Genomic DNA, 24,560 nt, shown 5'->3' on the forward strand with positions numbered 1-24,560 from the left:
GGCTGATTCGAAGAAATGGAGGGATGGGTTTTAGCACGGTGTCTGAACACATCAGGTCTTGTTAAATATTAGTTCCCAACTCTCCTCTGAAACAAGGGATCATTCAGTGAGACTATGAAATCCTGAAGAGCAGGAACTACCAGCCTGTATCTTGTCCAGTGTAAGTCAGTTGGTAAAGGTCATGCCCCCAGGAGAAAGCAAAACAAGCCATTAGTTTAGGATGCACTGACCTGCTTCCTATTCCCTATCTCCTTCCATTCTCTTTTGGGATGTTTTCTTAGTCACAAGTGTTCATGTGACCTTCCACAGATCCATGAGCCCTGGAATAAGACCAGGAATCAGGGCCAAGATGCTGGTTTGGAAGCAGTTTTAATGGAGATGGAAATGTTTATCAACTCAACACAGATACCCCAAAATACAAAGCAAAATATCATCTTCAGCTGCATAGCAAATATGGTTTAAGAATTTAACATCATTATTTGATCACAAGCGTAAATAGAAGTCACCATAAATAAATGTAAATTCATTGTACAAAAATCCCCAACAACTCTTAATACAAATATGGTACATTTGACAGTTTCTGAAACAATTTTTTTTTAAAACTTTTTAAAACCTAAGATTTTTTTTCCTGGTTCTTAGACACACACAAAAAATCAAATCAAAGGTGGCAGGAATATCAGAGAGGAAAGAATATTAAACCTGTTTGGTATTCATAAATAAATGCTGCCAGCGAGTGAGGGAAATGAAATGTCTCTCCTTAAGGTGAAGACCTCAGTTTACCAGGGTCCAATCTCCTGAAGATAATAGGATTCTACCGAGGGGGTCAGATTCAGGTTTCGAATGCAGGACCTAGGGGCTGGCTGTTGAAAAAGCAATCCCATCAAACGGATGATCCAAATCTCCACAAAAGCAATGGTCAAGGATTTGGAATAAACTCTAGGATTTAATAGTTGGTCGCCTATCTGAAATACCCACTGTCCCCAGACGGGAGTGAAGATTCAGAACACTGGTGCTTAGAGACTTTAATGTGGTTTTGGAAGGCATGTTTGACCACGTGGCATAGCCTCTCCCTTTCGCCTTTGGGACACATCTATGCTCATCAAGAGGAAAAAAACAAAAAAATCAGAATAGGATAAGTGGCAAGTCCAGACGGGAGGCTGCCAGTTTCCACCCTGGACGGTAGTTTTCCTACCCTACAAATATCTTCTTTCATGGCTCAGAGGGAATTCAAAGTCCAAGGTGGGGAGTGGAGAGACCCTCTATGGCAGTGGTCCTCAGATTTCCATGTGCAACACAACTGAGAGCGCTTGTGGGAAGTGCAGATCTCTCTGCTACTCTCAGAGATGCAAACTTAATTGGTTTGGGGTCAGGCCCAGAAATCCAATGTGCTCGTCTCAGGACATCCTGATGTAGGCTCTTGGAGCACACTTGGTGAGCCCCACCTGGCTCCTCCCTGGTAAGCAGAGTGTATCACACAACCCTCTTGCTATGGACTGTTTTTGCTCTTTCCATGGGGTTAACATGGGCCATCTGACTAATGGTTATCATTTCCATTTATCTGCCCTGAGGGAGGAGGATCAGTGCCGTTCTATTTTTCTCTCCTTTCTTTGCCTACCTGGGTTGGGGGAGAGATATTAAATGTTTCACTTTATATTTTCTTACAAGCTCAGGGTCACAGGCTCCCTTTGAAGAAGAGATGCTCTGTAATGAGACATTCTGCAAAGACTTTTGGTTCAGAGAAATCGAAGTAGGTATGCCCCTGTGAGCAACGCCACATGCCTCAAAATCTAAGTTAAGGAACACTAAGGACGTTGAGAGCAAGAGATAAAACATCCCAAGGATCTTTCAGCTTCTAGGACGATGAAAGTCCCGATTCACCAACACAGGATTCCTTTTCTGGGAGTGTATCCTGGTATTAAAAACTCATTGACAAGTGTAACTTATATTCCTTACCTCCCTGACCCCAATATGCTTTGGGCTTCTGTTGAAATAACCTCTTAATAATTTCTTTCTCATGGGAGTTTGCCTTGATGAGAGTCTGTGCAGAGAAGTGGTCCCTAATTTGGTCACCGGCTAGTGCTGAGGGCAGTACAGCTGAACCGTTCGGTGCTGCATTCCCAGTGTCCAGCTACTCACGGTATTTGCTTGATGAATAAAGGAACCACTTGCTCATCAAGCTGAGATGGTCTAAGAGCTTTTTGTTCGGGGCTAGGGAATTCCTGGCTATGTCAATAAATACTGCTTCTGTACAGCAGGCCTGACCATCTTCCTACCCTAATTCCACTCAGTGAGATACAGCTGTGAATGCATTTCTGAGTTCTCCCTTGGAGCACCCTGAGAGGGGAGTGTGGTTTGGGGAGTTCATGGAAGGCCCAGAGCCAACACCATCTATCACGGTGCCAGTACCAGGAACCTTGTCTTTTGTCTCCCATGGCTCTCAGCGTCTGGTCCACAAGTACTGTTGGTGGTAAGGGGCCAGAGGAGGGGAAGAAGCCAAGAAGTGGGGACACGCCTGTCAGGTCAGACTGATATCTTGAGGTATAGCCATGCTCTTGTCTCCAGCACTAAGACTTCCCTCTTGAGGTCACATGTGGGCACCAAGTAGGAGGTTATCATCTGGGAGGAGGTCTTGAGAAGCAACCACGGATGGGGGGGCAGGGCTGTGAGATGAAGAAGGGGTGAAACTAGGGCTCTTAACACAGCTGAGGGAAAAAAGAAAAGAAAAAGCACATACTGCCCTGTTTCTTTTCATTTTTGTTTTCATTTACGCTATGGAAAAACCACCATGGAGATGTCATGGGAGAGCATGCACAGGCCCAGCCCTTGGGAGGTGTAGATGTGTTTGGGGAGGTTCTTGTTTGCTTCCAGGCTTATCCCATGTGCTGTCCAGTCAGACCCTGCTGCAGGCTGGCCATGGCTTCCTCTCTCCTGGTGCTTCCTCTCTTCCAGGTGAAGGATCTGCAGGACCTTCCACCTAGCAGGTGGTGGCCAGGGACTGGTGGATGGGTGGCTGGAAGCAACGCACATGCTCTACGGTGGAACTGTCCGTCTCCACGGATTTCATGTACTTGTTCAGGATGGCAAAAACCTCATTGTTCAAGATCTGGTACTTCCTAATTCTGTCGGCCATCTTCTTCAGGGGCTGCAGATGGACAGGGATGTGCAGGTTAGGGGCAGGAGGAGGGGACAGAGAAATAAAAAGCAAGAGCAAGAGAATTCAGTGAGGTTGGGGTCCAGGGTCCTGATGCTTCAATGATCAGGATACTCTCTTGCTTAAGACCTTCTGTGGGTTTCCAGAGCTTAGCAATCAAGTGTTAACTTGGCTATAAAACCTTTTGTCTGTTTCAAAATTTACTACAAGGCTACAATAATCAAAATAATATGACACTGGCATGAAGACAGGCCTATAGATCAATGGAATAGACAGCTCAGAAATAAACTCTTCCATATATGGGCAAATGATGTTTAACAAGGGTGAACAAGGGTGCCAAAACCGTTCAGCAGAGAAAGGACGGTGTTCTCAATAAACGGTGCTGGGAAAACTGGATATCCACATGCAAAAGAATGAAGCTGGATCCTTACTTTATATAATATACAATATAAAAAAACAAACTTCAAGGTGGTTTAAAGACCTAAACATAGGATCTAAAACTATAAAACTCTTAGAAGAAAACAGAGAAAAATCTTCATGACATTGAATTTGGCAATGATTTCTTAGACGTGACACCAAAAGCATAAGTAATAAAAGAAAACACAAACCACATCAAAATTGAAGACTTATCTGCATCAAAGGACACTATTAACAGAGTGAAAGGACAATCCCACAGAATGGGTGAAAATATCTGCAACTCAAATATTAAATAAGTGATTAATATCCAGAATATATAAAGAATTCTACAACTCAACAACAACAACAAAACAATCCAATTAAAAAGCAAACAAAGGACTTGAATGGACATTTCTCCGAAGAAAACAAACAGCCAATAAGCATGTGAAAAGACGTTCAACATCACTAAATCATTAGTGAAATGGGAATTGAAATCAGAATGAGATATGACTTCATATCCATTATGATGGCTATTATCAAAAACCCCAGAGAACACCAAGTGCTAGGAAGGAGGTGGAAAAACTGGAACTCTTACGCATTGCTGGTGGGAATGTAAAATGGCGCAGCCACTACTGAAAACAGTATGGCAGTTCCTCAAACATTAAAAATAGAATTAGCGTGTAATCCAGCAATTCCACTTATAGGGAGATACCCAAAAGTACTGAGAGCAGGGGCTTGGACAAATATCTGTATACTCATGATCACAGGAGCATATTCACAATAGCCCAAAAGTGGAAGCAACTCAAGTGTTCATTGATGGATGAGTGGATAAACAAAATGTGGTGTATACATACAATGGAACATTATTCAGCCTTCAAAAGGAAGAAAACTCTGATACAAGCTACAGCATAGGGGACCTTGAACACATGATGCTAAGTGAAATAAGCCAGTCATGAAAGGGTAAATACTGTATGACTCCTCTAGATGAGGGACCTCGAGTCGTCAAATCCTTGACACGGAAGGTGGAAGTTAGGGTTAGGTGGTTACCAGAGGTTGGGGGGAGGGGAGACTGGGGGGTTCTTGTTTGGTGGGTGTAGTGTTTCAGTTTGGGAAGCTGAGAAAGTTTTGGAGGTGAATAGTGGTGATGGCTGCATGACCGTGTGAGTGAACCTAATGCCACCACGCTGTACACTTAACGATGGTTCAAATGCTTAGATATAGCTTACCATAATGGCCAAAGAACCCCTTTATGAGGAGGCTTCTGCTTCCTCCTCCTTTCGGCTGGTCCTAGGGACCTAACTCTTTGTTCCAGCCATACATCTTCATGTCTCTGGGCCTATGCTACAGCAAGCTGATCCCTCTTATCTGGAATATCCTCCCCACCCTGCACCCCATATTTTGCCTGGTTTATTGGCTGCTGGTCATTCTGGACTCAGTCCAAACATCGCCTCCAGGGAGGCCTTCTCTGACCACCCGTTGCCTCAGCTCAGTTTAGACAGCCCTTTTCAATTGCCCCTACAGCAGCCCCGCTTACCCTATGATGACGCTTCTCCCATCCCTGTACAGGCACAACTTCTGTGTTCAGTGACAGTCTGTGTGGCTGCAGTGCCAGCATCAGCAGTCTGGCTGGCACAAGATAGGGGTAATTCAGGTCTGGAGCCTGGCCCGGCCCTGCAGGGTGACCTGATTCATCCCAGCAGGTTATGAGCAAGTGACTCATGGCTTCCTACGAGAAGGTCCCCGACTGCTGAGCATCTTTGTACCTACCTGTGGTGTGGGGACTTGGCCTCCATAAACAGTTCGCCCTCCTTCGCAGATGAAAGCCTGCTTGTCAGGCCTGGCCCCACTCCCCAGGCCCCAGCCCTTAGCTGCTTACCACATTCTTAATGACCTCATCCTTCCCATCTTGCCTCTGTACTTTTAGCAGGTGGTAACAGAAGTCAAACAGGTCAAAGCGACGCTGTTGTCCCAGCAGGACAATGATGGAGCAGCCAGCCCAGTTCAAACCGTCACCAAAACATTGCCTGGGAGTGAGGAGAGAAAGCAGCTGGAATGAAGGGCAGGGGAGGGTGGGGGAAGATCCTCATCTTGGGCCAGGAGTGTAGATAGTGAGCCAGCCAGTCCCTGGGTCAATCCTCTCAATCTGTAAAGTGGGTGCAAGGTAAGACGTGAGCATACATTTGCTTTGATCCAGGGACTATGGATATATTACAAGTCTCTCTAACCACAGAGAGGTGCCAGCCTGTCGGCCACTGATGATGTATACACTTGGAGGGAAAAAATTCAACCATTCCTTGAGATTTCTGTGGCTGATTCGAATTTGGATGAGAATCTGTCTCGCCTCTGTAAGGGAGCCAGAGGAATGCTTGTGAAGTGAAGGACCCTTTTAAACCTGCAGACCAAGCGGCCTGTGGAGGCTGAGCGGGCAGGGACGGGTGTGCTGTGCGGGTGAGCAGCTGCTGCTGGGCCGTGGGCGCTGCAAGTCCTCTGGGTCTGGGAAGCTCAGCCTGCGTGCCACAAGCCCCCGACAGCATCCTGGGCAGGTCCAGAGGCTGCGGGGTCATCTCTCTGCTGTTTTTCTTATCCTCGAGCAGCAGCTGCAGCCCCCTGGGCAGGCTTTCCTGTTTCCCCATCACTCTGGCTAGAAGCGCAGGCCCAGCAGCTGCTCTGGAAACAGCTTGCTCAGCCCAGCCCAGTCCCAACAGCACTTCCTCAGGGAAGCCTTCTCTGGCCTTACTCGCTCATTCTCAGGGGCTCTTGGCTCCTGGAGCAGAGACCTTGTCTGCCTTCTTTATTGCACTACTCTTGATGGGTAGCTGGGTGAGGGAAGGAAGAACTGGAATCTGCTTCTGTCTTTTCTGATGACAATATTGGGTTCCTTTAGAAGGTTTCTTGGTTTTCAAGAGTACAGGCCTCACGAGCCAGGCTACTATGAGCAGTTAGGGCATGACGCTCTCCTGAGGAGGCACTTGTTGCTTTTCCTGGAATGTCCTCACCTCCTAAGAGCTGAATCCCAGGCAATGTTCAAGGCTCAGTTCTACTATGTCACTTACATTCCAATAACCCACTCAGCTCTCTTCTCAGGCACCTGTTGCCCTTCCTGCCTTTGCTGTATGAGGCCAGGAACCATCTACTTTTGCTCAGCACTGGTTTCTGTCTGGCACTTGGCACACAGTATGTATTCAATAAATAGTTGTCAGACAATCTGTCCCTGATCACTTTTCTGGTTGAGCCCTGGTAGCTTGGTGACTCTTGGTGGGGGGAGACATGGAAGCTGGGCGATGACTCGCCATTCCCCGAGGGTACTCACTCAGCCGTGAACTCGTTGGTCCCCACGGGAATGCAGTAGACGAACTGCATGGCGCTCCAGAGCCGGTGGAACTCCACACACTCATCGACGTGCATGACTCCATTGGTGGGCGGTGGGCCCCGCCAGATGGGGTCCTGCAGGTAGCTCCGAATGCGTGTCAGGATGACCTCAAACATGGACAGGCCACAGCACAACCGCTCTTTGGTCAGCAGGTCGCCCTCCCGAGCGATGGCGATTTGCTGGGAACAGAGAAGTACATAAATCTTCTATCCTCACCCCAGACCCCATCTTCCACCTCTCACCAGAGATTCCCATACCCTAGGGCTGGCTGTACCTGGACATCTCACCCAGAGCTGGGCACTAACTTTGTAGGTCCTAGTGCAGTAGCAGGGAGTCTTGTGATAAGACTTACTTGTGGTAAGTAAAATCTAGGAGCCATCAGGGAGGAAGAGTCAAACTAAAAAAAATCCCAGTCTACTACATAATGAAATGCTATGTATCCACTGAAAAGACTGAGTCGTTCACACTTACTGAGAGTGTGTATAATACATCAGGCCCTGCTCTGAGCTATTTATTCCTCATACCAACCCCAGGAAATACATGCCATCGGCATCCCCATTTTACTGATAAAGAAACTGAGGTTCAGAGTGGCAGCCAATGAGTGGTAAAAGCTGGGATTTACATCCTGACTGTCTAGATCTATGAGTTAAATTGTTAAGTGAATATAAAGCAAGTTTCAGAAAAGGATGTATGCTATAATCCTATTAAAAACATCAACAACAACCAGGAATGGGATCATACCCAAAAGACTTGCCATACATCAAAAACTTGGCACTGCCCAACCACCCAAGAAGGAGGACACAGTCGATTAACTTAATGTCCAAAAGGGAAAAATAAACCAGTTGCTCAGCATAAATAAAAGTATTCCTGCAAAGAAAACAAAACAAAACAAAAAACAAAAAACAAAAAAACCCCCCATCAACAACATGTCATCCACAGGCAAACAAACAAAACTATATGTGGGGTGTGTGTGTGTGTGTGTGTGTGTGTGTGTGTGTGTGTGTGTATAAACTAGTTTAGAAGGAAATGTCAACTGTGGAACAGATGGGCTTGGAGAAGCAGGCAAGATTTTCACTTTTTACTTTAAATATTCCTGTACAGTTGAATGTTCTACAATAAGCATATGTTAGTCTTTTAAAATTTGCCACTGATTTTACAGGATCATTTCCTCCCATTAGAAGTCCTCTGGCCACTGTAAGCTATCTCTATTAATAATTTAAACTGGCTTCACATCTGGGTCCTGGTTATTGCATAACTAATAATCAGCTCGCTAGACAAGCACATCAAAACACATTACCGTCTGCATTATGAGTAAAAATGTCTGGGGGTGGAAGTCTCAAAACCATTTGCAAATAGTAGATAGATTTTAAAATTTTAAGTCAAAGTAAGGTCTCGAAAGCTAGGGACATGGCTAGAGGAGGCTGTCCTCTGAGACGGAGAGGCCCATAGGGCACTCATGGGGTCTGCTCTCCAGAGGGATGTCTCTCCAGACAGCTCATTTTATAAAGTACCTGGAGGAAGTCTACCTGACTTCTCCCTGTAAGGTCCCACTCTGGAACCCCTACAAGGAGTGCAACCTCTAAATTAATCCACAGGGGGAAATAAATCAGGAAACATAACCCTGGGGCATGTTAGAAAAATGGGCCATGAGCTTAGTTGTCATGACAACCATAAACTGAAAGAAGTCTAGGACAAAAAATGTGAATTAGGGAAGACAACATGTGTTTCAAGCATGAAGGAGAGGGAACCCTGGATTCACGGTGACTCATCTTGATTCCGTAGGCAGAGAAAGCTCCTGAGCAGAGATGAGACCACTCGAGTTGCCACAGTTGGCTAGAAATAGGTCTTAAAAAAAAATCCTGAACCTAGTACTTGATTCTGTTCTTACATTAGGCAACACTTTACGGTGGTATTTGGACCCTGAAAGGGCTCTCCACTTTCTCCATCTCTCTCCACTACAGAGAAGATGGTCAGTAGATAAATAAAGGACCCATATTTGCTCTCAAGTCATGAATATTCTTCATAAATTAACACAGAGACTTCTGGTTTACTAATTAATCTCCTGTGTATCTAGTTAGTCTGAATCAATCCCCAGGGCCTGACAACCATGGTGGGAACTAAAAATTAGCAATGGGGTTTATAAATCTACAGACAGACTTTGAACTCTGGTGAACAACCAAAAGGGCCCCTGATGGAAAACATTTAGGGGCTTTGCCCTTTCCTCAGAAAATCATTCACCCTTCAGTTTCTCCTGGGAACTGTAAAAGTAACACACAGTCACTTGGGTAAATATGGAAAACCACTTTCAAAGAAGTCATAAGAAAATAAAAATCTCCCATAAACCCCATTACCTAGGAATCAGGTTATCTTAAAATACCGATCTGTGATTTGTGTTAATGTATGTGTGTGTGTGTGTGTCTATATTTAATAGAATTTGGATCATATGGTCTATCTTGCTTTTTTTTCTCTTTGGATAGCAGCAGCTTACAAAACCATTTCCTTCAATATTTTCAGTAACATAATTTTTTAATGGTTACATAAAATGGCCACTGATAGATCACCATTTATTGAGTCTTCCACTCTTACTGGTTATTTTAAAGTGTATACAAGTTTCATTATTAGAGACAATTCTTAAGCAACCATCCTTATACATAACACTTGTCTCTGATTATTTTCTTAGGATAAAATCCCAGGAGTAGGACTCCACAGTGGAAGTGAGCACATATTTTAAAAGACTTTTGCAACATAGTAGCCAACTAGACCAAAAGAAAACTGCCTTAAGTCTGCTCCTTGTACACTTTCGCTGTTGGCATTTATACTTTTTAGGGTGTCAGTTTTCTTCCATGTCCTTTTTCTTATGGATGTGTCTATCCTTTTTGGCTTGCTTTGAAAAAGCGTATTAATGACTATTTGCAGCAAAGGCCACCACTTTGAGACTTGGTGTTATGTACATATATATATTGTGTGTGTTTCACATAAATCTCATCCATTTCTTTTCTATTCTACTCAGTGGGGGGGATTTTTCTTCTTCTGCCATTCTTCTCTGAGTTAACAAGGGAATAGAAAAAGAATTGTGAAAATAAATGTGGAAATAAATTTCTGCACAGAATACTCTGATTACATTTAGTACCCTTTGGAGGAGAATGATACCTTGATAATCCTTTATATAATCCTTTGTGTTTTTTAAAAGTCTTTTACTTGTCCTTGTTTATCATAACATTCATGAAAGGCAGCTTCTTTTTTTAAACATTTTTAAGATTTCATTTATTTATTCATGAGAGACACAGAGAGAGAGAGAGTGGCAGAGACTCTCTCTCTCTGCAGAGGCAGAGGAAGAAGTAGACTCCCTGTGGGGAGCCGATCTGGGGTCTCCAGGATCACGCCCTGGGTTGAAGGCAGGTGCTCAACTGCTGAGCCACCCAGGCATCCCTCATAACAGGCAGCTTAACGAAGGCCGCAAAGCAGGTGTTAGCCCATTTCAAAGGTGGGGAGACAAAGGCTGAGACATTGTCTAACACCAGATTATGCATTGGTTCAAGTGGGAAGCTGGGATGAGGCTCCCTGCTTTCCACGATAGCACCTTAGCATGTCCCAGAAATAAATGCAAACAGTGCAACACCATTAAAACCTCTTGACTTTAAACATTTATTTGTCAAAACCTCCTCATCACAGACTTAGCTATTATGTGAGTCTCCTGAATCCCAGCTAGCTTGGAAGGTAATATTTCATTAGCTTTTCTTTGATCTCTGGGACGGCTAAATTTTGGGCTATTCCTTGAGGGCCGGGTGCCTTAGAAAACTGGCACTTCCTCTCCAGCAGAATGTCTAGGCTTTTGTTTGTTAAAGATTCGGCATTTGACAAATGGAGATTTCTATCAGTCCCAAGGAAATGGTGTTCACCAGAACAGGGAAGGAATTCACAGTCTTCTAAGTGGAAACACATGCCAAACCCTGGGTGCGAGAGGCCAGATTCTTGTAGGATGACACCAATAACAGAGCAGACACATTTATATGTCGCTCGCTGGCTTGGGGGATTTCTCCCTAAAAGGAAATCTTTAGAGGACTCCTCTGTTCAGCCTCTCAAGGCCAAAAAAGAAAATGTGTGTACTCCGCAGGATCTGAATTCTCCCTGTGGTGACTCAAAGAACCCAAATGCCACTGAACATTTAGTCACCATTTCCAGTAGGAGGTGGGTGGCACGCAGGTGGTCTGGCGAGGGTTGCTCATCAGCGTGACACCTGAGCAGATTGGGTCCTGCGATGTGCTCCAGATACTTGCCCTGATTTTTGAGAGAAGAGGCTGCCTTCTGCCCCCTGCTGAGGGTGTGAGTCCTTCAGACTCCTCAGCTTTTGTGATGAGAACAGAAAGGATCCCTGGGAATGCAAGTCCAAGTGAAGATCTGAATCCTAAACCTTTTAAAAAGTTGGCAAAGGTGAATAAAACAGACCACCCCAGCTTGTCTCACCGGGATGCCCCAGTTCTCCTCCTTCAGAATTCCTCCCCCAGCCTCTCTACAATGTGCCAGTTACTCAAATCAGTTTGAAAGGAGCCAGCACATGCTTTTGTTGCCTCCCTCCTCTCTTCTCTTCTTTCCTGACTCCTGCCACAGTCTCTGAGTTCTCTGAGGCAGGAGTCCTGCTCTACTCATCTCCATGTTCATAGCAACTGGTACTGGTTTGGAAAAGTTAATTTTATTTTCAAAGATTTTATTTTTATGTAATCTACACCCAATGTGTGGCTCGAACTCATGACCTTGAGATCAAGAGTCACATACTCGAATGACTCAGACAGCCAGGCACCTCTGTAAAACTTCATTTTAATTACAGAATTAACATATGAGCTTATTTGCTTTTGAAAATATTAGAAAATTACAGATAAAGCTGAGGTCTCCTGTGGTCATCATTCTATCTCTGTCTCTTTCATCTCTCTTCAGAGAGTGTCGCCATTACGGACCATGAGTATGTCATGTTTTAGGAAAAGTTTCACTGAAAGGTTTTTGTTGTGTGCTTTCTTCCCCTGACCACGCACTTATGATCTGTCCACACTGTCGCACCTAGATCTCATCTTTCCTCTTCATTATTATGTAGCCAGTAGTCAGCATTCAGATAACTTTAAAACCTGCTATTTAGTCAAATAACAACCTCTACTGGTTGTTTCTGTTTTTTTTTTTTTTTTTTTTTTTTTTAACAAACAATGCTATGGTAAACATCTGTGTTCCCATAAATGTTTTTCTAGCAAAGATATCCAGAAGTGAACTGCTGGTATTTGGGGTGTGTGGGGTTTTAATTCTCAAAGAGGACTTAGTAGAATTCCCAATACCTAACAGGAGCATATTAGATACTTGTCTGACTTCCTTGTTTCTTGGAATAATAGTTGATACAGGTGAGAAGAAAGAACTCAGGCCTGAGAAACAGCAAATCTCATTCCAGACGTGACCCTGCCACTAACAGGCTTTGTAGACATTCTTCCCCACTGTCTCTCTGGGCCTCAGTTTCCCTGCCTGTAAAATGAGGGGGTTGGACTAAATGCTTTCCCTAGAAAGTTCCTTTTGGTTCTCAGAGTCTGTAATGGAAGGATCATACCTGAGGGGTCCCCAGCCGCTCTATCAGTGGGACCAGGTGAAGCGGGGCATACTTGGCTTCCAGGCGTTTCATGCGGACCTCCAGACGCTCCCCTTCTGCAAAAGGAGCAGCAGAGCAGAAAATGAGATTCAGGGTGCCCTGGGGGAACTGAGGAAGGAAAAACTCTGAGAGGACCGGTGATGTATCTGTGTCCAAAACATGCATGGACTGTGTAGAACTGTTCTCCTTCATTCTAAAGTGTGATCAGAACTCATTATAAGGAAAAACATTCTGTTTTCTCTGTCCAGTGATAGATTATATATACCTTGTGGGGTGGTGAGTTCCTCATCATTCAAAAGAGTTAAACCAAGGCTAGGCAGGAATGCACTAGGGATGATCTAGAAGCACCAAGAAACAAGGCTTGGAGTATCACTTCCAATTCTGCAATTCTGTGAATACTGAATAGCTGCCCAAAGCTTTATTTAACCTTTTGCCTTTCTGACTGCAGGTCTGAGTTTATTGGGATTAAGCGAGCATGAAGTTCAAATGCAAGTTGGCTATGTAGCTGTTGTTAGTGGTTTCTTACCTTTGATGTAGACTCTAGGTAAGATATTCTGGAAGGGTGCAGCATGGAGCAAATCACAGACTTCCTCCTGAGACTGCAAACAGAGATAGAAGAAAAAAAGGGAAAACAAGTCACATTTTAAACCACAAAGAATTTTCACTCCTAAAACCTTGAGCATGAGCACTGCAGTCAGCCAGGGTTCAAATTTTGGCTCTTCCTCTTATTAGCTATGGCACCTTAGGAAAGTTGCTTAATCTCCTTGAGCCTATTTATTTATCTGCAAAATGAGGGCCAGAACAGTACTTATTTAAGGAGTTTTTGTAAGGATTGAGTGAGAGAATGCATAACCATATAGCATAGTCCCTGGCACGTCATGAGTGTGCAATACATTTTCATTATAATCTTATAAGGAATTTGTTGAGGATTTCAAATGAGTGACAGAGGAATTGAAGAGAAATGATGGGCCCCAGACTCTTTGTCTGTCTGGTTGGTTGTGAGGCTTGTAGGCTCAAAGCAGGTGGTGGATCAATCTGACAATCCACTCATGCAGATGATTCTGTGAAAAGCCTGTGTCTGTTTGGTTTTCTCCACACCAGACACCAGCTAGTGAGAAAAGGGAAACTAGAACCCAGGACAGATATGTTTTGATGGTGACTTGTTATGCATAGAAGTGAGCTTTAAAACAGCTTAAAAAAGAGGGGAAAGTCTGGGGAGAACAGACATGTAAGAGATGGTTTAATGGGCTTGCTGTCCGGGATCAGTTTACGATCACTGGATTTCAGAACAGAAGACGGGATAAGGGGACCTAGAGAAGCCACCCTCCATGGCTCGTGGTTTCTCTTCTTTAAACTGCAGGGATTTGGATTAGGTAAGATCCAGGCTTCATTCAACTCTGGCACTCCTGGATCCTAAGCATGTGAGAAAATCAGGATTGTGAGTGCTCTTGGCTTTCCTCACCCAGGCATGGGTGGAATATGCCATCCTAGAAATCTGGAAGGCTGGCTGCTCAAGAGGGGAACCCCAAAACTCCTTTTTTATTCTAGGTCAGTCCTTGAAATGATGCTAGCAGAGGAAAGACAAGTGAACCCTTTGAAGGGACTGACCTGAGTGTAATTCTGTTTCTTAGCCAGAGGGGAAAATTTCCCTCTTTCTTAATTAAACTATTTCTCTCATAACCACTAAATCAAATAACCTAGTACTGATAGTTCTCAACTCAGGTCCTTGGATTCATCATTAATCTAAAATTTGGCTTACTGGTCATTCAGGCTACTCTTTAATTTACTAATTAACATTGTTTGACTTTTCAATGATGAACCAGCCTTGCATTCTGGGAATAAACCTCACTTGGTTGTGATGCATTATCCTTTTTATACATTGCTGGATTTTATTTGCTTATTTTTACTCTATATTCATGAGGGACACTGATTTGCTGTTTTCTTCTTAAATGCCTTTGATTTTGGCATTAGGATAATGCTGACCTTCTAAGACAAATTGGGAAGAAATCCCTTCTTTTCTGCATTCCGGAAGCAACTGTGCAGAATTGGATATCCAACTGTGCAGAATTGGGCACTTGAGTGCCCCAAGTCTAGAATTGGGGTTGGTGAAAGGACCCATGTCCTTGATAAAATTTCTTTAATAGACACACGACCATTCAGGTTACCATTTTTTTCTTGAGTAAGTATTGGGGGTTTGTATGTATCAAGGACACGGCTCCTTTCACTAATCCCATGCTCCAGATTGGATATCTAACTCCTTGCTGGATATCACTGCTTGGATATTCCACACGTCAACATTTCCAAAGCTGACCTCTTCCCTTTCTCCCTGGGGTTCCTCTGCTCCCAGAATGTCATGATCATCTCCTTATCTGCCCAAGCCTAAAATCTGAGGCTCATTTTTTCTCTCTTCTTCACTTTCCAAGACCATTAAGTCCTCATATCTTTTGCTTCTTTCTATGTTCCTTCCTACTGACCACCACAATGCTCCAAACTCCTTAAGCATGAGGTGCTGTCTCTAGTTTTGCCTCTTCACCCCACTGAGTATAACAGTTTCTCAATAACTGATTAATGAATGCATATTTGTTATCTCATATTTTCTTAGATGAATAAATTTGTTTAGCCACATAACCAACCTCCAAGTATGAGAATATCATTACATACACTCACCCAACAGATATTGGTTGAATGCCTGGCACTGTTCTAGGCTTTGCAGATATGATGTTGAACAAGTTAGACTAGATCTTTGCCCTCATGGAATTTATGTTCTGGTTGATAGAGACAGATAAAAACAAGCAAACAAATCAGAAAATTTCAGATAGTGATAAAAGAAAATAGGGTAAGAGTCTAGAGAGTGACTGGGCATGGGGAATGGACTGCTTGAGGAAGGGTGGTTAGGGAAAATCTTTCTGAGGGAGAGATATTTGAAAGAAGATGGAATGAAGTGAGAGAGCCAGCCATGCAGATATGAGGTAAGAGCATTCCAGTACAAAGGCCCTGGGGCAGAAAGTAAGCTGGACCATAGAGATACCATGCTGGGAATACTGGAGTGGTATGAAGTCTGGATTTTTCTAAAGTGCGACGAGGAACTATGTAGGTATTCTCAGCAGAGGATTGGTTACAATAGTTTCAACTGCCAAATTTTCCTCTTTCTTCTTCTCTTCCAAAAATTTCAGTTGCTCCTACAAATGTTTTCTTACTAGAAAAGTTGCTCGTTGCATGGACTATCAGCTTTCTCTTTTAATAATGAGAATAAAATTGACCTTGGGTACCACCTCAGGGGATGGAGGAGAGGAATGTTCTGGGTCCTCTACAACAGGAGCAATGTTATTGCTTTACTCATTTTACATGATGAGCTTCTCCTTCAGATTTCTTTGGGAGGGACAAGAGTGTTCCATTTATCCCTCTCTATACATCCCCCTGTCCTCCAGTTAGTAACTATAGGATCAGAGGTGCTTTGGGGCAAGTGGAGGCTTCCTTGTGGCATGCTTCCTGTGTGCTCTCTATCTCTTAATGCAATTTGCTAATGAAGGTGAGGAAAGGCAGAAGGGTGTGTTTCCTAATAGAGGTGGGAAAGTGTCTGCCTGAAAGGTCCCAAAGGATGAGCTATGTGGTCATTTGCATAGTGAGGTGGCTACACACCTCGCAGCACCTTTTGGGGAAGGTATCTATTTGGCATTCCTTAGATGAGGCCATTGCAACTAATTAAAATGTCCGGTTTAGGGGACATAAAGTCTTATGTCAGGGAGGCAAACAAGCCTCCATTGTGGGTATCCATGCTAACGGTCAACCTCCTCCTTATTTAATATCTATCTTAAAGGATCCACACTTGGACTTCCACTGTGCCCCTGGAACCCTTGGCCTGTGAAGCGCCCTGAGTATGGGTTTCTTCTCCATTCACTCCCGGTTCCTTCTGCTCCAGCCATAAAAGCTTTTGTTATTTGAATGCCCTATCTGTGCACCCATCAAAGAGTTTTTTTACCTTCTTTCTGGAATGCTCCCTAACCTATCTTTTGCCCACACTCTCTTTGCTCCGTAAATTCCCACACTCCTTTCAGATCTTAATTCAACCATCATTCCTTCAAAGGAGACCTTCTTAACCCCCTCAAGAAAGGGGGGTCTGAGCCTGGGCACATTCCTTTGTCATGTGTCCTCAAAGAATCAAGTTCATTTCCTTTCAACACCTGAACTCAATTTATTTTATACTTTATACTTGCCTACCCATGACTGTTTGATTAATGTCTACCTCCCCCTACTGGAATTTAACCTTCATGAAGGTAGGGACAATGTCTTATTCTGACCGTATTTTATTCCTAATAGCACAGTGTCTCATAGATAGCAAATGCTCAGTAAGCATGTGCAAAAAAAGCTAAATGTTGGGACACCTGGGTGGCTCAGTGGTTGAGTGTATGCCTTTGGCTCAGGGCATGATCCTGGAGTCCCGGGATCGAGTCCCACATCAGGCTTCCTGCATGGAGCCTGCTTCTCCCTCTGCCTGTGTCTCTGCCTCTCTCTGTATCTTTTATGAATGAATAAATAAAATCTTTAAAAAAACAGCTGAATGTCTGCAGCATATAAGGGAACTAAAACTTAGGACAGAATCTCTCCTATTTGGGGTGTGGGCCCATATTATGCAGGCCTGCATGTTTCCTTTTATTACTAAGGAAAGTATTTCCTCTTCAGTTTTACTGATTACTCTATATAAATTATATGAAGCATTAATGTGTGGTGGGATTTTCAGGTGTCCTTAATTTTCTATCCCTCTCTCTTTATGTTTTTTCTTACTTGTATATATTTACTGAATTTTTTAAAAAAGATTTTATTTATTTTTTCATGAGAGACACATAGAGAGAGGTACAGACAGCAGAGGGAGAAGAAGCTCCCTGAGAGGAGCCTTATATGGGACTAGATCCCAGGACCCCAGGATCACAGCCTCAGCCAAAGGCAGATGCTCAACCAATGAGCCACCCAAGTGCCCTATCTACTGAATTTTCTATATTGAACATATATTACTTAAATTAATTTGAAAAACCTCTGGAAGTACCTACTTTCTACCTTTAAAATATGGAGCTTTGAGGGTTTTGAACTGGAATTAGAAGGAAGGAAATGAAATCCTAGCATGCCACTTGATCTAGCAAGGAATAACATCTGCACAGACTTAACAATGTAAATAGTATATATTTTTGTTTTGTTTTAAGCTACATTTAAGGACAGGTTACAGATGCAGAAGAAAATACAAGGGTTACAAAAATACAGCTTTGACCATATAATAGTAAAAGTGAAGCTGACGCGAGGTAAGAGGTGGAAGTGTTAGAAGTGGAAGTTGCGGGGTGTGTGTGTGTGTGTGTGTGTGTGTGTGTGTTAATTTCCTCATCTTGCACAGAAAGGAGTCAAGATACTAAATAATGTTACTAAAAGCAGCAATGGTGGTATAAGTATATTATCTCTGATTCCAAAGGAAGCAACAGAAGTAATAAGTAACATAATCAAATATTAAAGAGGAAGAGAGAGGAGAGATTTAAATCAGCTAAAAATCTCATCTTTCCAACTAGGGAGTATAAGTATTGTCTAGAGTTGCCAATTAAGAAATAGAAGCTATCCGATTATTAAGCAGCATTATGGTGAGAACAACGAGAAGAACCAGAAATAGAAATGATTACAACAAGTTGCCTTGGGGACTGGGATACAGGTGGGGAGAGGTGCAGCAGAGCCAAGAATGATGTTTCTCATCATAAACTCATTTGTATTATTTGATTTATCATGTGCAATTAAGAACAATTTAAATGGAATGAAATGAAGAGGTTGGATTAAATGGTCTCTAAGGGTCTTTCCCTAGAACTGAGAATCTATATCAACATGTTTGCTTTGTTCTTCAGGGAACGAAAGGCAATGAGCATTTACTGAACACTAACTATGTGCCAGGTGCTTTGTACCCGTCATCTGCTTTGCACTTTAGAATATCCTATGAGGGTAGCTCTTATGATCTCCCTCCAACACACCAGGACATTGAGACTCTCGGGGAGGTGACATTTCCTATACAGGTCCACATGGCAATAAAGAAGCAGTAGGGCTGACAGGGTTAAGAGCAAGAGCCACTTTCCTTTGACACCCATTGCTTCTCCATGGCAACCCATGCAGCCAAAGCCTGAGGAAGTGTGGAATATTTCCCCCCCTCATTATACATGCACATGATGAAAAAAAAAAGCATAGTTATCAAAAATAAAAACAGGAGATTGGTTAAAATCTCATCACCTGAGAAACTTTTTAGCCTCACATCTGATAGGATTACATCATTTGTTGCTTTATTTACTGGGCTTTTAGTCACAGCTACTAACATTCTTGAAACTTAAAAAATTCTGACACACACACACACACACACACACAAATATGCATTTTGAAGTATGAAGAATCTTGAGCTATCTTCTAGCTGATAAAACGGAGTTACTAAAACTACTCTTCTGCAACCCCCAGACATAACCTCTATTCTGGATTTGTGTAAATAATTTCTTTGCAGGCCACTCATTTTTTAAGGTCTGCTGGTTGGATACCAAGGTAAATAATAACTGGATCACCCAGGGTAATTTACACCTATAAATTCCTTCTTTCCCCACCCTCCTAACTTCCATGCATCCTCATCCATCCCTCAGAGCCCCACTCAAGCTTCACCTCCTAGGTCGTCTTCTAAGACCCTCCAGTCTACAGTGGTTTTCTTTTTAAAAACTTAGCAAAATCCTTGTTCACTCAGGCCCCATAAGCTGTCTGTAGGTTGAGCTAATCTAGCCCCAGACCAGGGCCCTAAAGTCTGTGGTTCTGAGGAAGAATCAGAGCAGTGTCTTATATCCTATGATACCACTGACTGAGAGAGAGTCTTCTTGGAGGGACCAGTTATATGCAAGACCCACATTTGCTCTGACATGAGAGGACAACAAAAAGAATATACAGAGCATAGGTATAATATCTAAAGACCAAGCAAGATCTGAACACCTTCATTCTGGCTAGGATATAGTCAGCACAGAAAAGAAAGAAGTCATTCATTCATTCATTCAACAAATAATAGGCATCTATTATACACAAGTCTCTCTGCAAGGGGTGGAGACATGACAGTGTTGGGGGCAGACCTGATGCATGGTACTTGTCAAGGTGATGAGGAAAACAAGTAAATGGAAAATTGTGGCAAGTGCTAGAGCTGGGCCATGCATGGGGCTATGGCAATGCATAAGAGGGTGATAGGGAAGGCTCTTCAGAGAAGGGAATACTAAGCTGAGACCTGAACCAGGAGTAAGTGTTGGACAGTTGAGGAAGAACACTTCCTGCAAAGGCCAAAGAGTGACAGGGACCACGGTGGGTGAAGGGCTGACCACTGAATAAGAAGCTTTCCATGCTGGAGGAAGATGGCATGAGCTGAGGGAGAAGGGGAATCAGGAGGCATATGTGGAAAGATCTTAGAAGCCTTGCTCAGGCATCTGAATGCCACCTTGCTGGTTTCCATCAGGGAAATCTGCAGTTTCACCTTCTGTCTGTAAAACAGAAAGGACTGGGGTAGTGGGGTGTGTGTGTGAAAAGAGGTGTTGGGATAGTCTAAGCAAGAGAGAGTAGGGAGTGGTGGCAAAGGAGACAGAGAGGAAGGAGCAGACATCGGAGACCTGGATGACAGATGGGATACAGGAGCAGAGAGGGCAATGACACCCATGACCACTTGCTCACAGGGTCCAAGGACACAGTGGGTTTGCAGGGAGCAGGAAGTTGAGATCAGATCTGGGTAAGGGGATTTTCTGAGGTCTGTGCACATTCAAGAGAAGACATCTAACAGGTAACTAGAGGTATGGTATGGGGCCCCAGAATCTGAAGGGTAGATCCGAACTTGGGAATCATCAGCATGAAGATGAAAACTGACTCCAGGAGAGGCTAATACACCAGTGTGAGGGTAGGCATGGGTGGGCATTTCTCAAAGTGACCAGACCCTTACACATACTTCAGCTCTTCTGACTTCAAAGAAAGAGAGGGTGCAAAGAGATCAAGGTGAGACTGATAAATTCTGGACACTTCCATGTCTACCAACACACTATGTGATGAGAGAGGACAGGCCATCTTGCAAACCAGGTGTGGGGAGGAAGGCTACTCCTACACACTTGGTGCTGCCTCTTTCATCCTTCCTTCACTTCACCAAACATCCACTGATTACTAGCTCTGTGGTCTGACACCCAACCTAAAGGCACAGAGGTAAGGATGGTGTCCTCTACAGGGTAGAGAGGGGCCTGGATGCTGCAGGAAACACAATGCCAGGTAAGACCAGAAAAATTAGATTTGAATGAAGTTTCCAAAGTAGTGGAGGAAGACAGCCCAGGACACCTGTGCCTGGGAAATAAATCAAAGGACTCTGAAGACTGGGAAGAAGGACAGTGACATCAAGTTCCTTGTGGAGAGCAGGCATTTGATAATAAGGTATGTGCTAAACTGGAGCTGGAGGGGAGGAGATGGTAAGGGCTTTGGGATGGCTGGAGAGAATGGGCCAGGTCCTGAACTAGGAAAGGTGCAACCACAGACAGAGGAGAGATAAGATCAAAATCAATGTGAAGCAGGAAATCATCTGCTGGGGCTCGTGAGGGAGGGGTGGGCTGAAAAGGCTGCAGGCAGTCAGGAGCCAGGCTCTCCATCTTGGAGACTTGTCAGAAAGGCCCAGCTGAAACCTACTTGCTCTGGGAAGAGGAAAGGGCCTGCTTATGAGGCTCTGGTGACTTTACATTCATCACTTCACTTAACACAAAGACTATGAAGTAGGAATAGGCTTCCTCTGTAATCTGGAAGTAGACCGTTCCTAATGAAACCTTTCCTAATCCCAAATGGCATACAGCAAAGAAGTAATGACACTTATTTTACATGGAAAAAAATTCTGAACATTCCCAGACCCCAAAAACAACCTCTCTCAGGCTTCTCTGATACTTCACAACACATCTTTAAGGGATGCGTAGAATAGAGATGAAGCACGGATAAAGCACAGCTCAAAGCTCCGGCAGCTTGATGCTGAGATGCTGAGTGGAGTCCCCGGGAAGGGGTTTGGTGCAGCCACTCACGTGCTGCCTCTAGACGGACTTGCTGCAAAGCAACAGTGAGTGCGGTTCTTGCTTTTCACCTTTTTTCCTGAAAGCAATATCCCCTTTGGATTTCTGTGGTTCGTGAAAACAGGTACCACCGTAAGGTCTTTTGTGAAAGCAAAGGGGCAGAATGCAAACTTTTTTTCAAAAAGCAGGGGATACTTACATTTAGCCCCAGCATTTTGGGGTGTGGAATCTAAGGCTGAGAGGATTTCATCCCTCTCTTGGAGTCTCATAGCTATTAAGTACAGAGGCAAAGCTTGAACCCAGGATGTCTGAGTCCTGAGATATTCCTTTCCAGGAGCACCTGGGAGTCAAGCTGATATCAGGCTGAAACAAACTGATGAAACTTGGCCTGGCCTTTTCCTTTGGCTCCTGATGCATTTCTGGGCTTATTCTGTGCAAGGTCTATAGATTTAGTGACACTCTTTCTTTAATTGTAAGGCACTGTGTATTCTTCTGGATATGGGCAGAGTATAAGTAAAAGACCTGAGATCTCTCAGAATTTTCTTGCTGACCTGGGCCTGGCTACTGGGCCTCCTTCCTAAACCAACCTTACCCTGTTCTTTCATTCTGCTCTACTGCTGAGTTATATAGCCTTGAATGAGACAGATCTTTCTTCAGAGGGACAAAGGCAGGTCAAGAGCAAGTGCCTGCAGCAAGTTTCAAAATGGGAATGCTTTTTTTTTTTTTTTTTTTTTTTTTTTAAGTTGCAAGTGGCCAGTTAGAAGCTACTGGGTGGTAAATGTCCTTACCATCTGAGTTTCCCTGGCTCATCATTAGATCCAGTGGACCCTGTCCCCCATCCCCTAGGACACATCTCCTTCCCAACCACTAGACTACACACCACAAATGCGAAGGCCTGGTCTTGATGTGGCCAATGCAATAGCAAAGGTCCCAGGGAATGACATTCATTGCAAATCACTTGGAATGAGAAATGAGCAAATTCATGGACTGGAAAAAAATGGAATTAAGCCTGAGCTTCAATTAGAACAAAGACTCATGGTCCTCCTTGAATCATGCTGCCTTGAAGCAGAAACAGCTGACTGGTTAATAATACCCAGTTCATGTCCTATGGTTTGCCATATTGTTATATTGGACTTTGCATCTGACCAAGAGGAAGCGGGCATTTCAGCAGCCTCCTAGATACTAAAGCACGACAGATTCTAGCGCCTAGAATATACGACGACTAGGCAGTTTCCAGTGGGGTCTCAGGCCACTTTACTTTTACTGGGAGATAATACCATCTTGTCAGGGTTTGTGTTTATTTTGGGGGGGAGGGGTTAATGATTTCCAGCAGAGATGACAAAAAAGAATCACCTAGGATTGCTATGAATGGTTTAAGAAGAGAGAATACTGTCTGCTCATCCTAGGGAAGGCCAAGTATACTACAGACACCAGAGACTGACTGTTTATAATGATCATTTTCTAGCAGATGTATTTTGTTCTTTAAACATCAATATTTTTATTTGAGAGAGAGAATGAGCAAGGGGAAGGACAGAGGGAGAAGCAGACTCCCTGCTGAGTAGGGAGCCCGATGTGGGGCTCCATCTCAGGACCCTGAGATGAGGACCTGAACTGAAGGCTATACTTAACCAATTGAGCCACCTGGGTACCCCTCAAACATTAATATTTCTAAAAATTTTTAAAAAGATTTTATTTCAGAGAGAGAGCGAGCACATGCACTAGCATGAGTGGGGAAAGAGGCAGAGGGAGAAGCAGACTCTGCTGAGCAGGGAGCCCCACAAGGGGCTTAATCCCAGGACCCTGGGATCACGACCTGAGCCAAAGGCACATGCTTAATGGACTGAGCCACTCAGGTGTCCCAAAAATCAATATATTATGATAACATTTCAAAAGAAAGAAGTGAAACATCTTCAGGAAGGAGACCTTTTCATGATTTACCTGCAGGCAACATATATGCAAGCAGTGGTCCAGGGGTCCTCTCCCAATAATCCATGACTCAGGCAGTGGTTGCTTTCGGAAAGGATTCTGACAACATATTCAGGCTCAGCAGGATTGATTTTTAATGTCTGCCTTGGGCTAGCATAGGGACAATGGCACTTAAGTCACAAATTTGTTATTCTTGACCTCTAAAAACCACCACCAGCACCACCACCACCAGTTACTTATGTGTGTTAACTGACCTGATATTTGTCATTTTCTTTTGGAAATGCATCAAATACTTAATTTAGGCGAGGACTGTCCCCTGAAACTATTAATTTGGCAGATATTCCTCGGGCTTTACTAAGATACAATTGACATGTTAATACCATGTAACTTTAAGGTGTACAATGTGATGATTTCTTAAAAAGGTTTTATTTATTTCAGCGAGAGAGTGACAGCAAGAGCAGGAGGAGGATGAAGGGGAGGGTATAGGGGAGGGAAGGGGAAGAAGCAGGCTCCCACTGAGCAGGGAGCCTGATGTGAAACTTGATCCCAGGACCCTGGGATCCTGACCTGAGCTGGAGGCAGATGCCTGACTGATGGAGTCACCCAGGCGCCCTTGTGATGATTTGATGGTTGTGAAATGGTTACCACCACGTAAGTTGGTGAACACATCTTTCACCATCTTTCACAATTACCATTTTTGTTGTGGTTGTGGTGGGGTGATCATTTAAGATCTACTTCCTCAATGGCTTTCAAGTTTACAGCACAGTATTGTTAACTCTTGTCACCATGCCTGGACCTTACACCACAGCGGGTATGTTTTTAAAGTTGTTACTCTAGCCCCTTTCTTTTTGTTGCTCAAGTATTTACGCTCATTTTTGGAAAAAAAGAAAAAAGAAAAATGCAGATGCATTTTATTTTAAGGAAGAAATTTATAATCCCACCACCTGGGGGGTCATCACTGATAACCTTTTGGGGTTTATCCTGCCAGGTTCTTCTACACGTATAACATTTAAGTATGTATTTTAAAATAGTGGGGTATAA

General features: G+C 43.7%; 1 protein-coding gene across 5 annotated transcripts in view; it reads right to left on the reverse strand.

The window, feature by feature from the left end:
• Positions 1–352: 352 nt before the first annotated feature.
• Positions 353–24,560, reverse strand: part of CYFIP2 (cytoplasmic FMR1 interacting protein 2) — a 123,958-nt gene continuing 99,750 nt past the window's right edge. For all 5 annotated transcript variants that reach the window (XM_072824361.1, XM_072824360.1, XM_072824362.1 and 2 more), the window contains 5 exons: positions 13,064–13,136; positions 12,499–12,593; positions 6,858–7,096; positions 5,424–5,571; positions 353–3,142 (listed from right to left, as the gene is read on the reverse strand). In XM_072824361.1, coding sequence (XP_072680462.1) covers positions 2,975–3,142; positions 5,424–5,571; positions 6,858–7,096; positions 12,499–12,593; positions 13,064–13,136 — 723 coding nt within the window. In that variant the 3' untranslated portion in view covers positions 353–2,974. The remainder of the gene's footprint in view (positions 3,143–5,423; positions 5,572–6,857; positions 7,097–12,498; positions 12,594–13,063; positions 13,137–24,560) is intronic.

The sequence above is a fragment of the Canis lupus genome, chromosome 4 (genome assembly GCF_048164855.1).
Source record: "Canis lupus baileyi chromosome 4, mCanLup2.hap1, whole genome shotgun sequence".
Classification (NCBI taxonomy): Eukaryota; Metazoa; Chordata; class Mammalia; order Carnivora; family Canidae; genus Canis; species Canis lupus.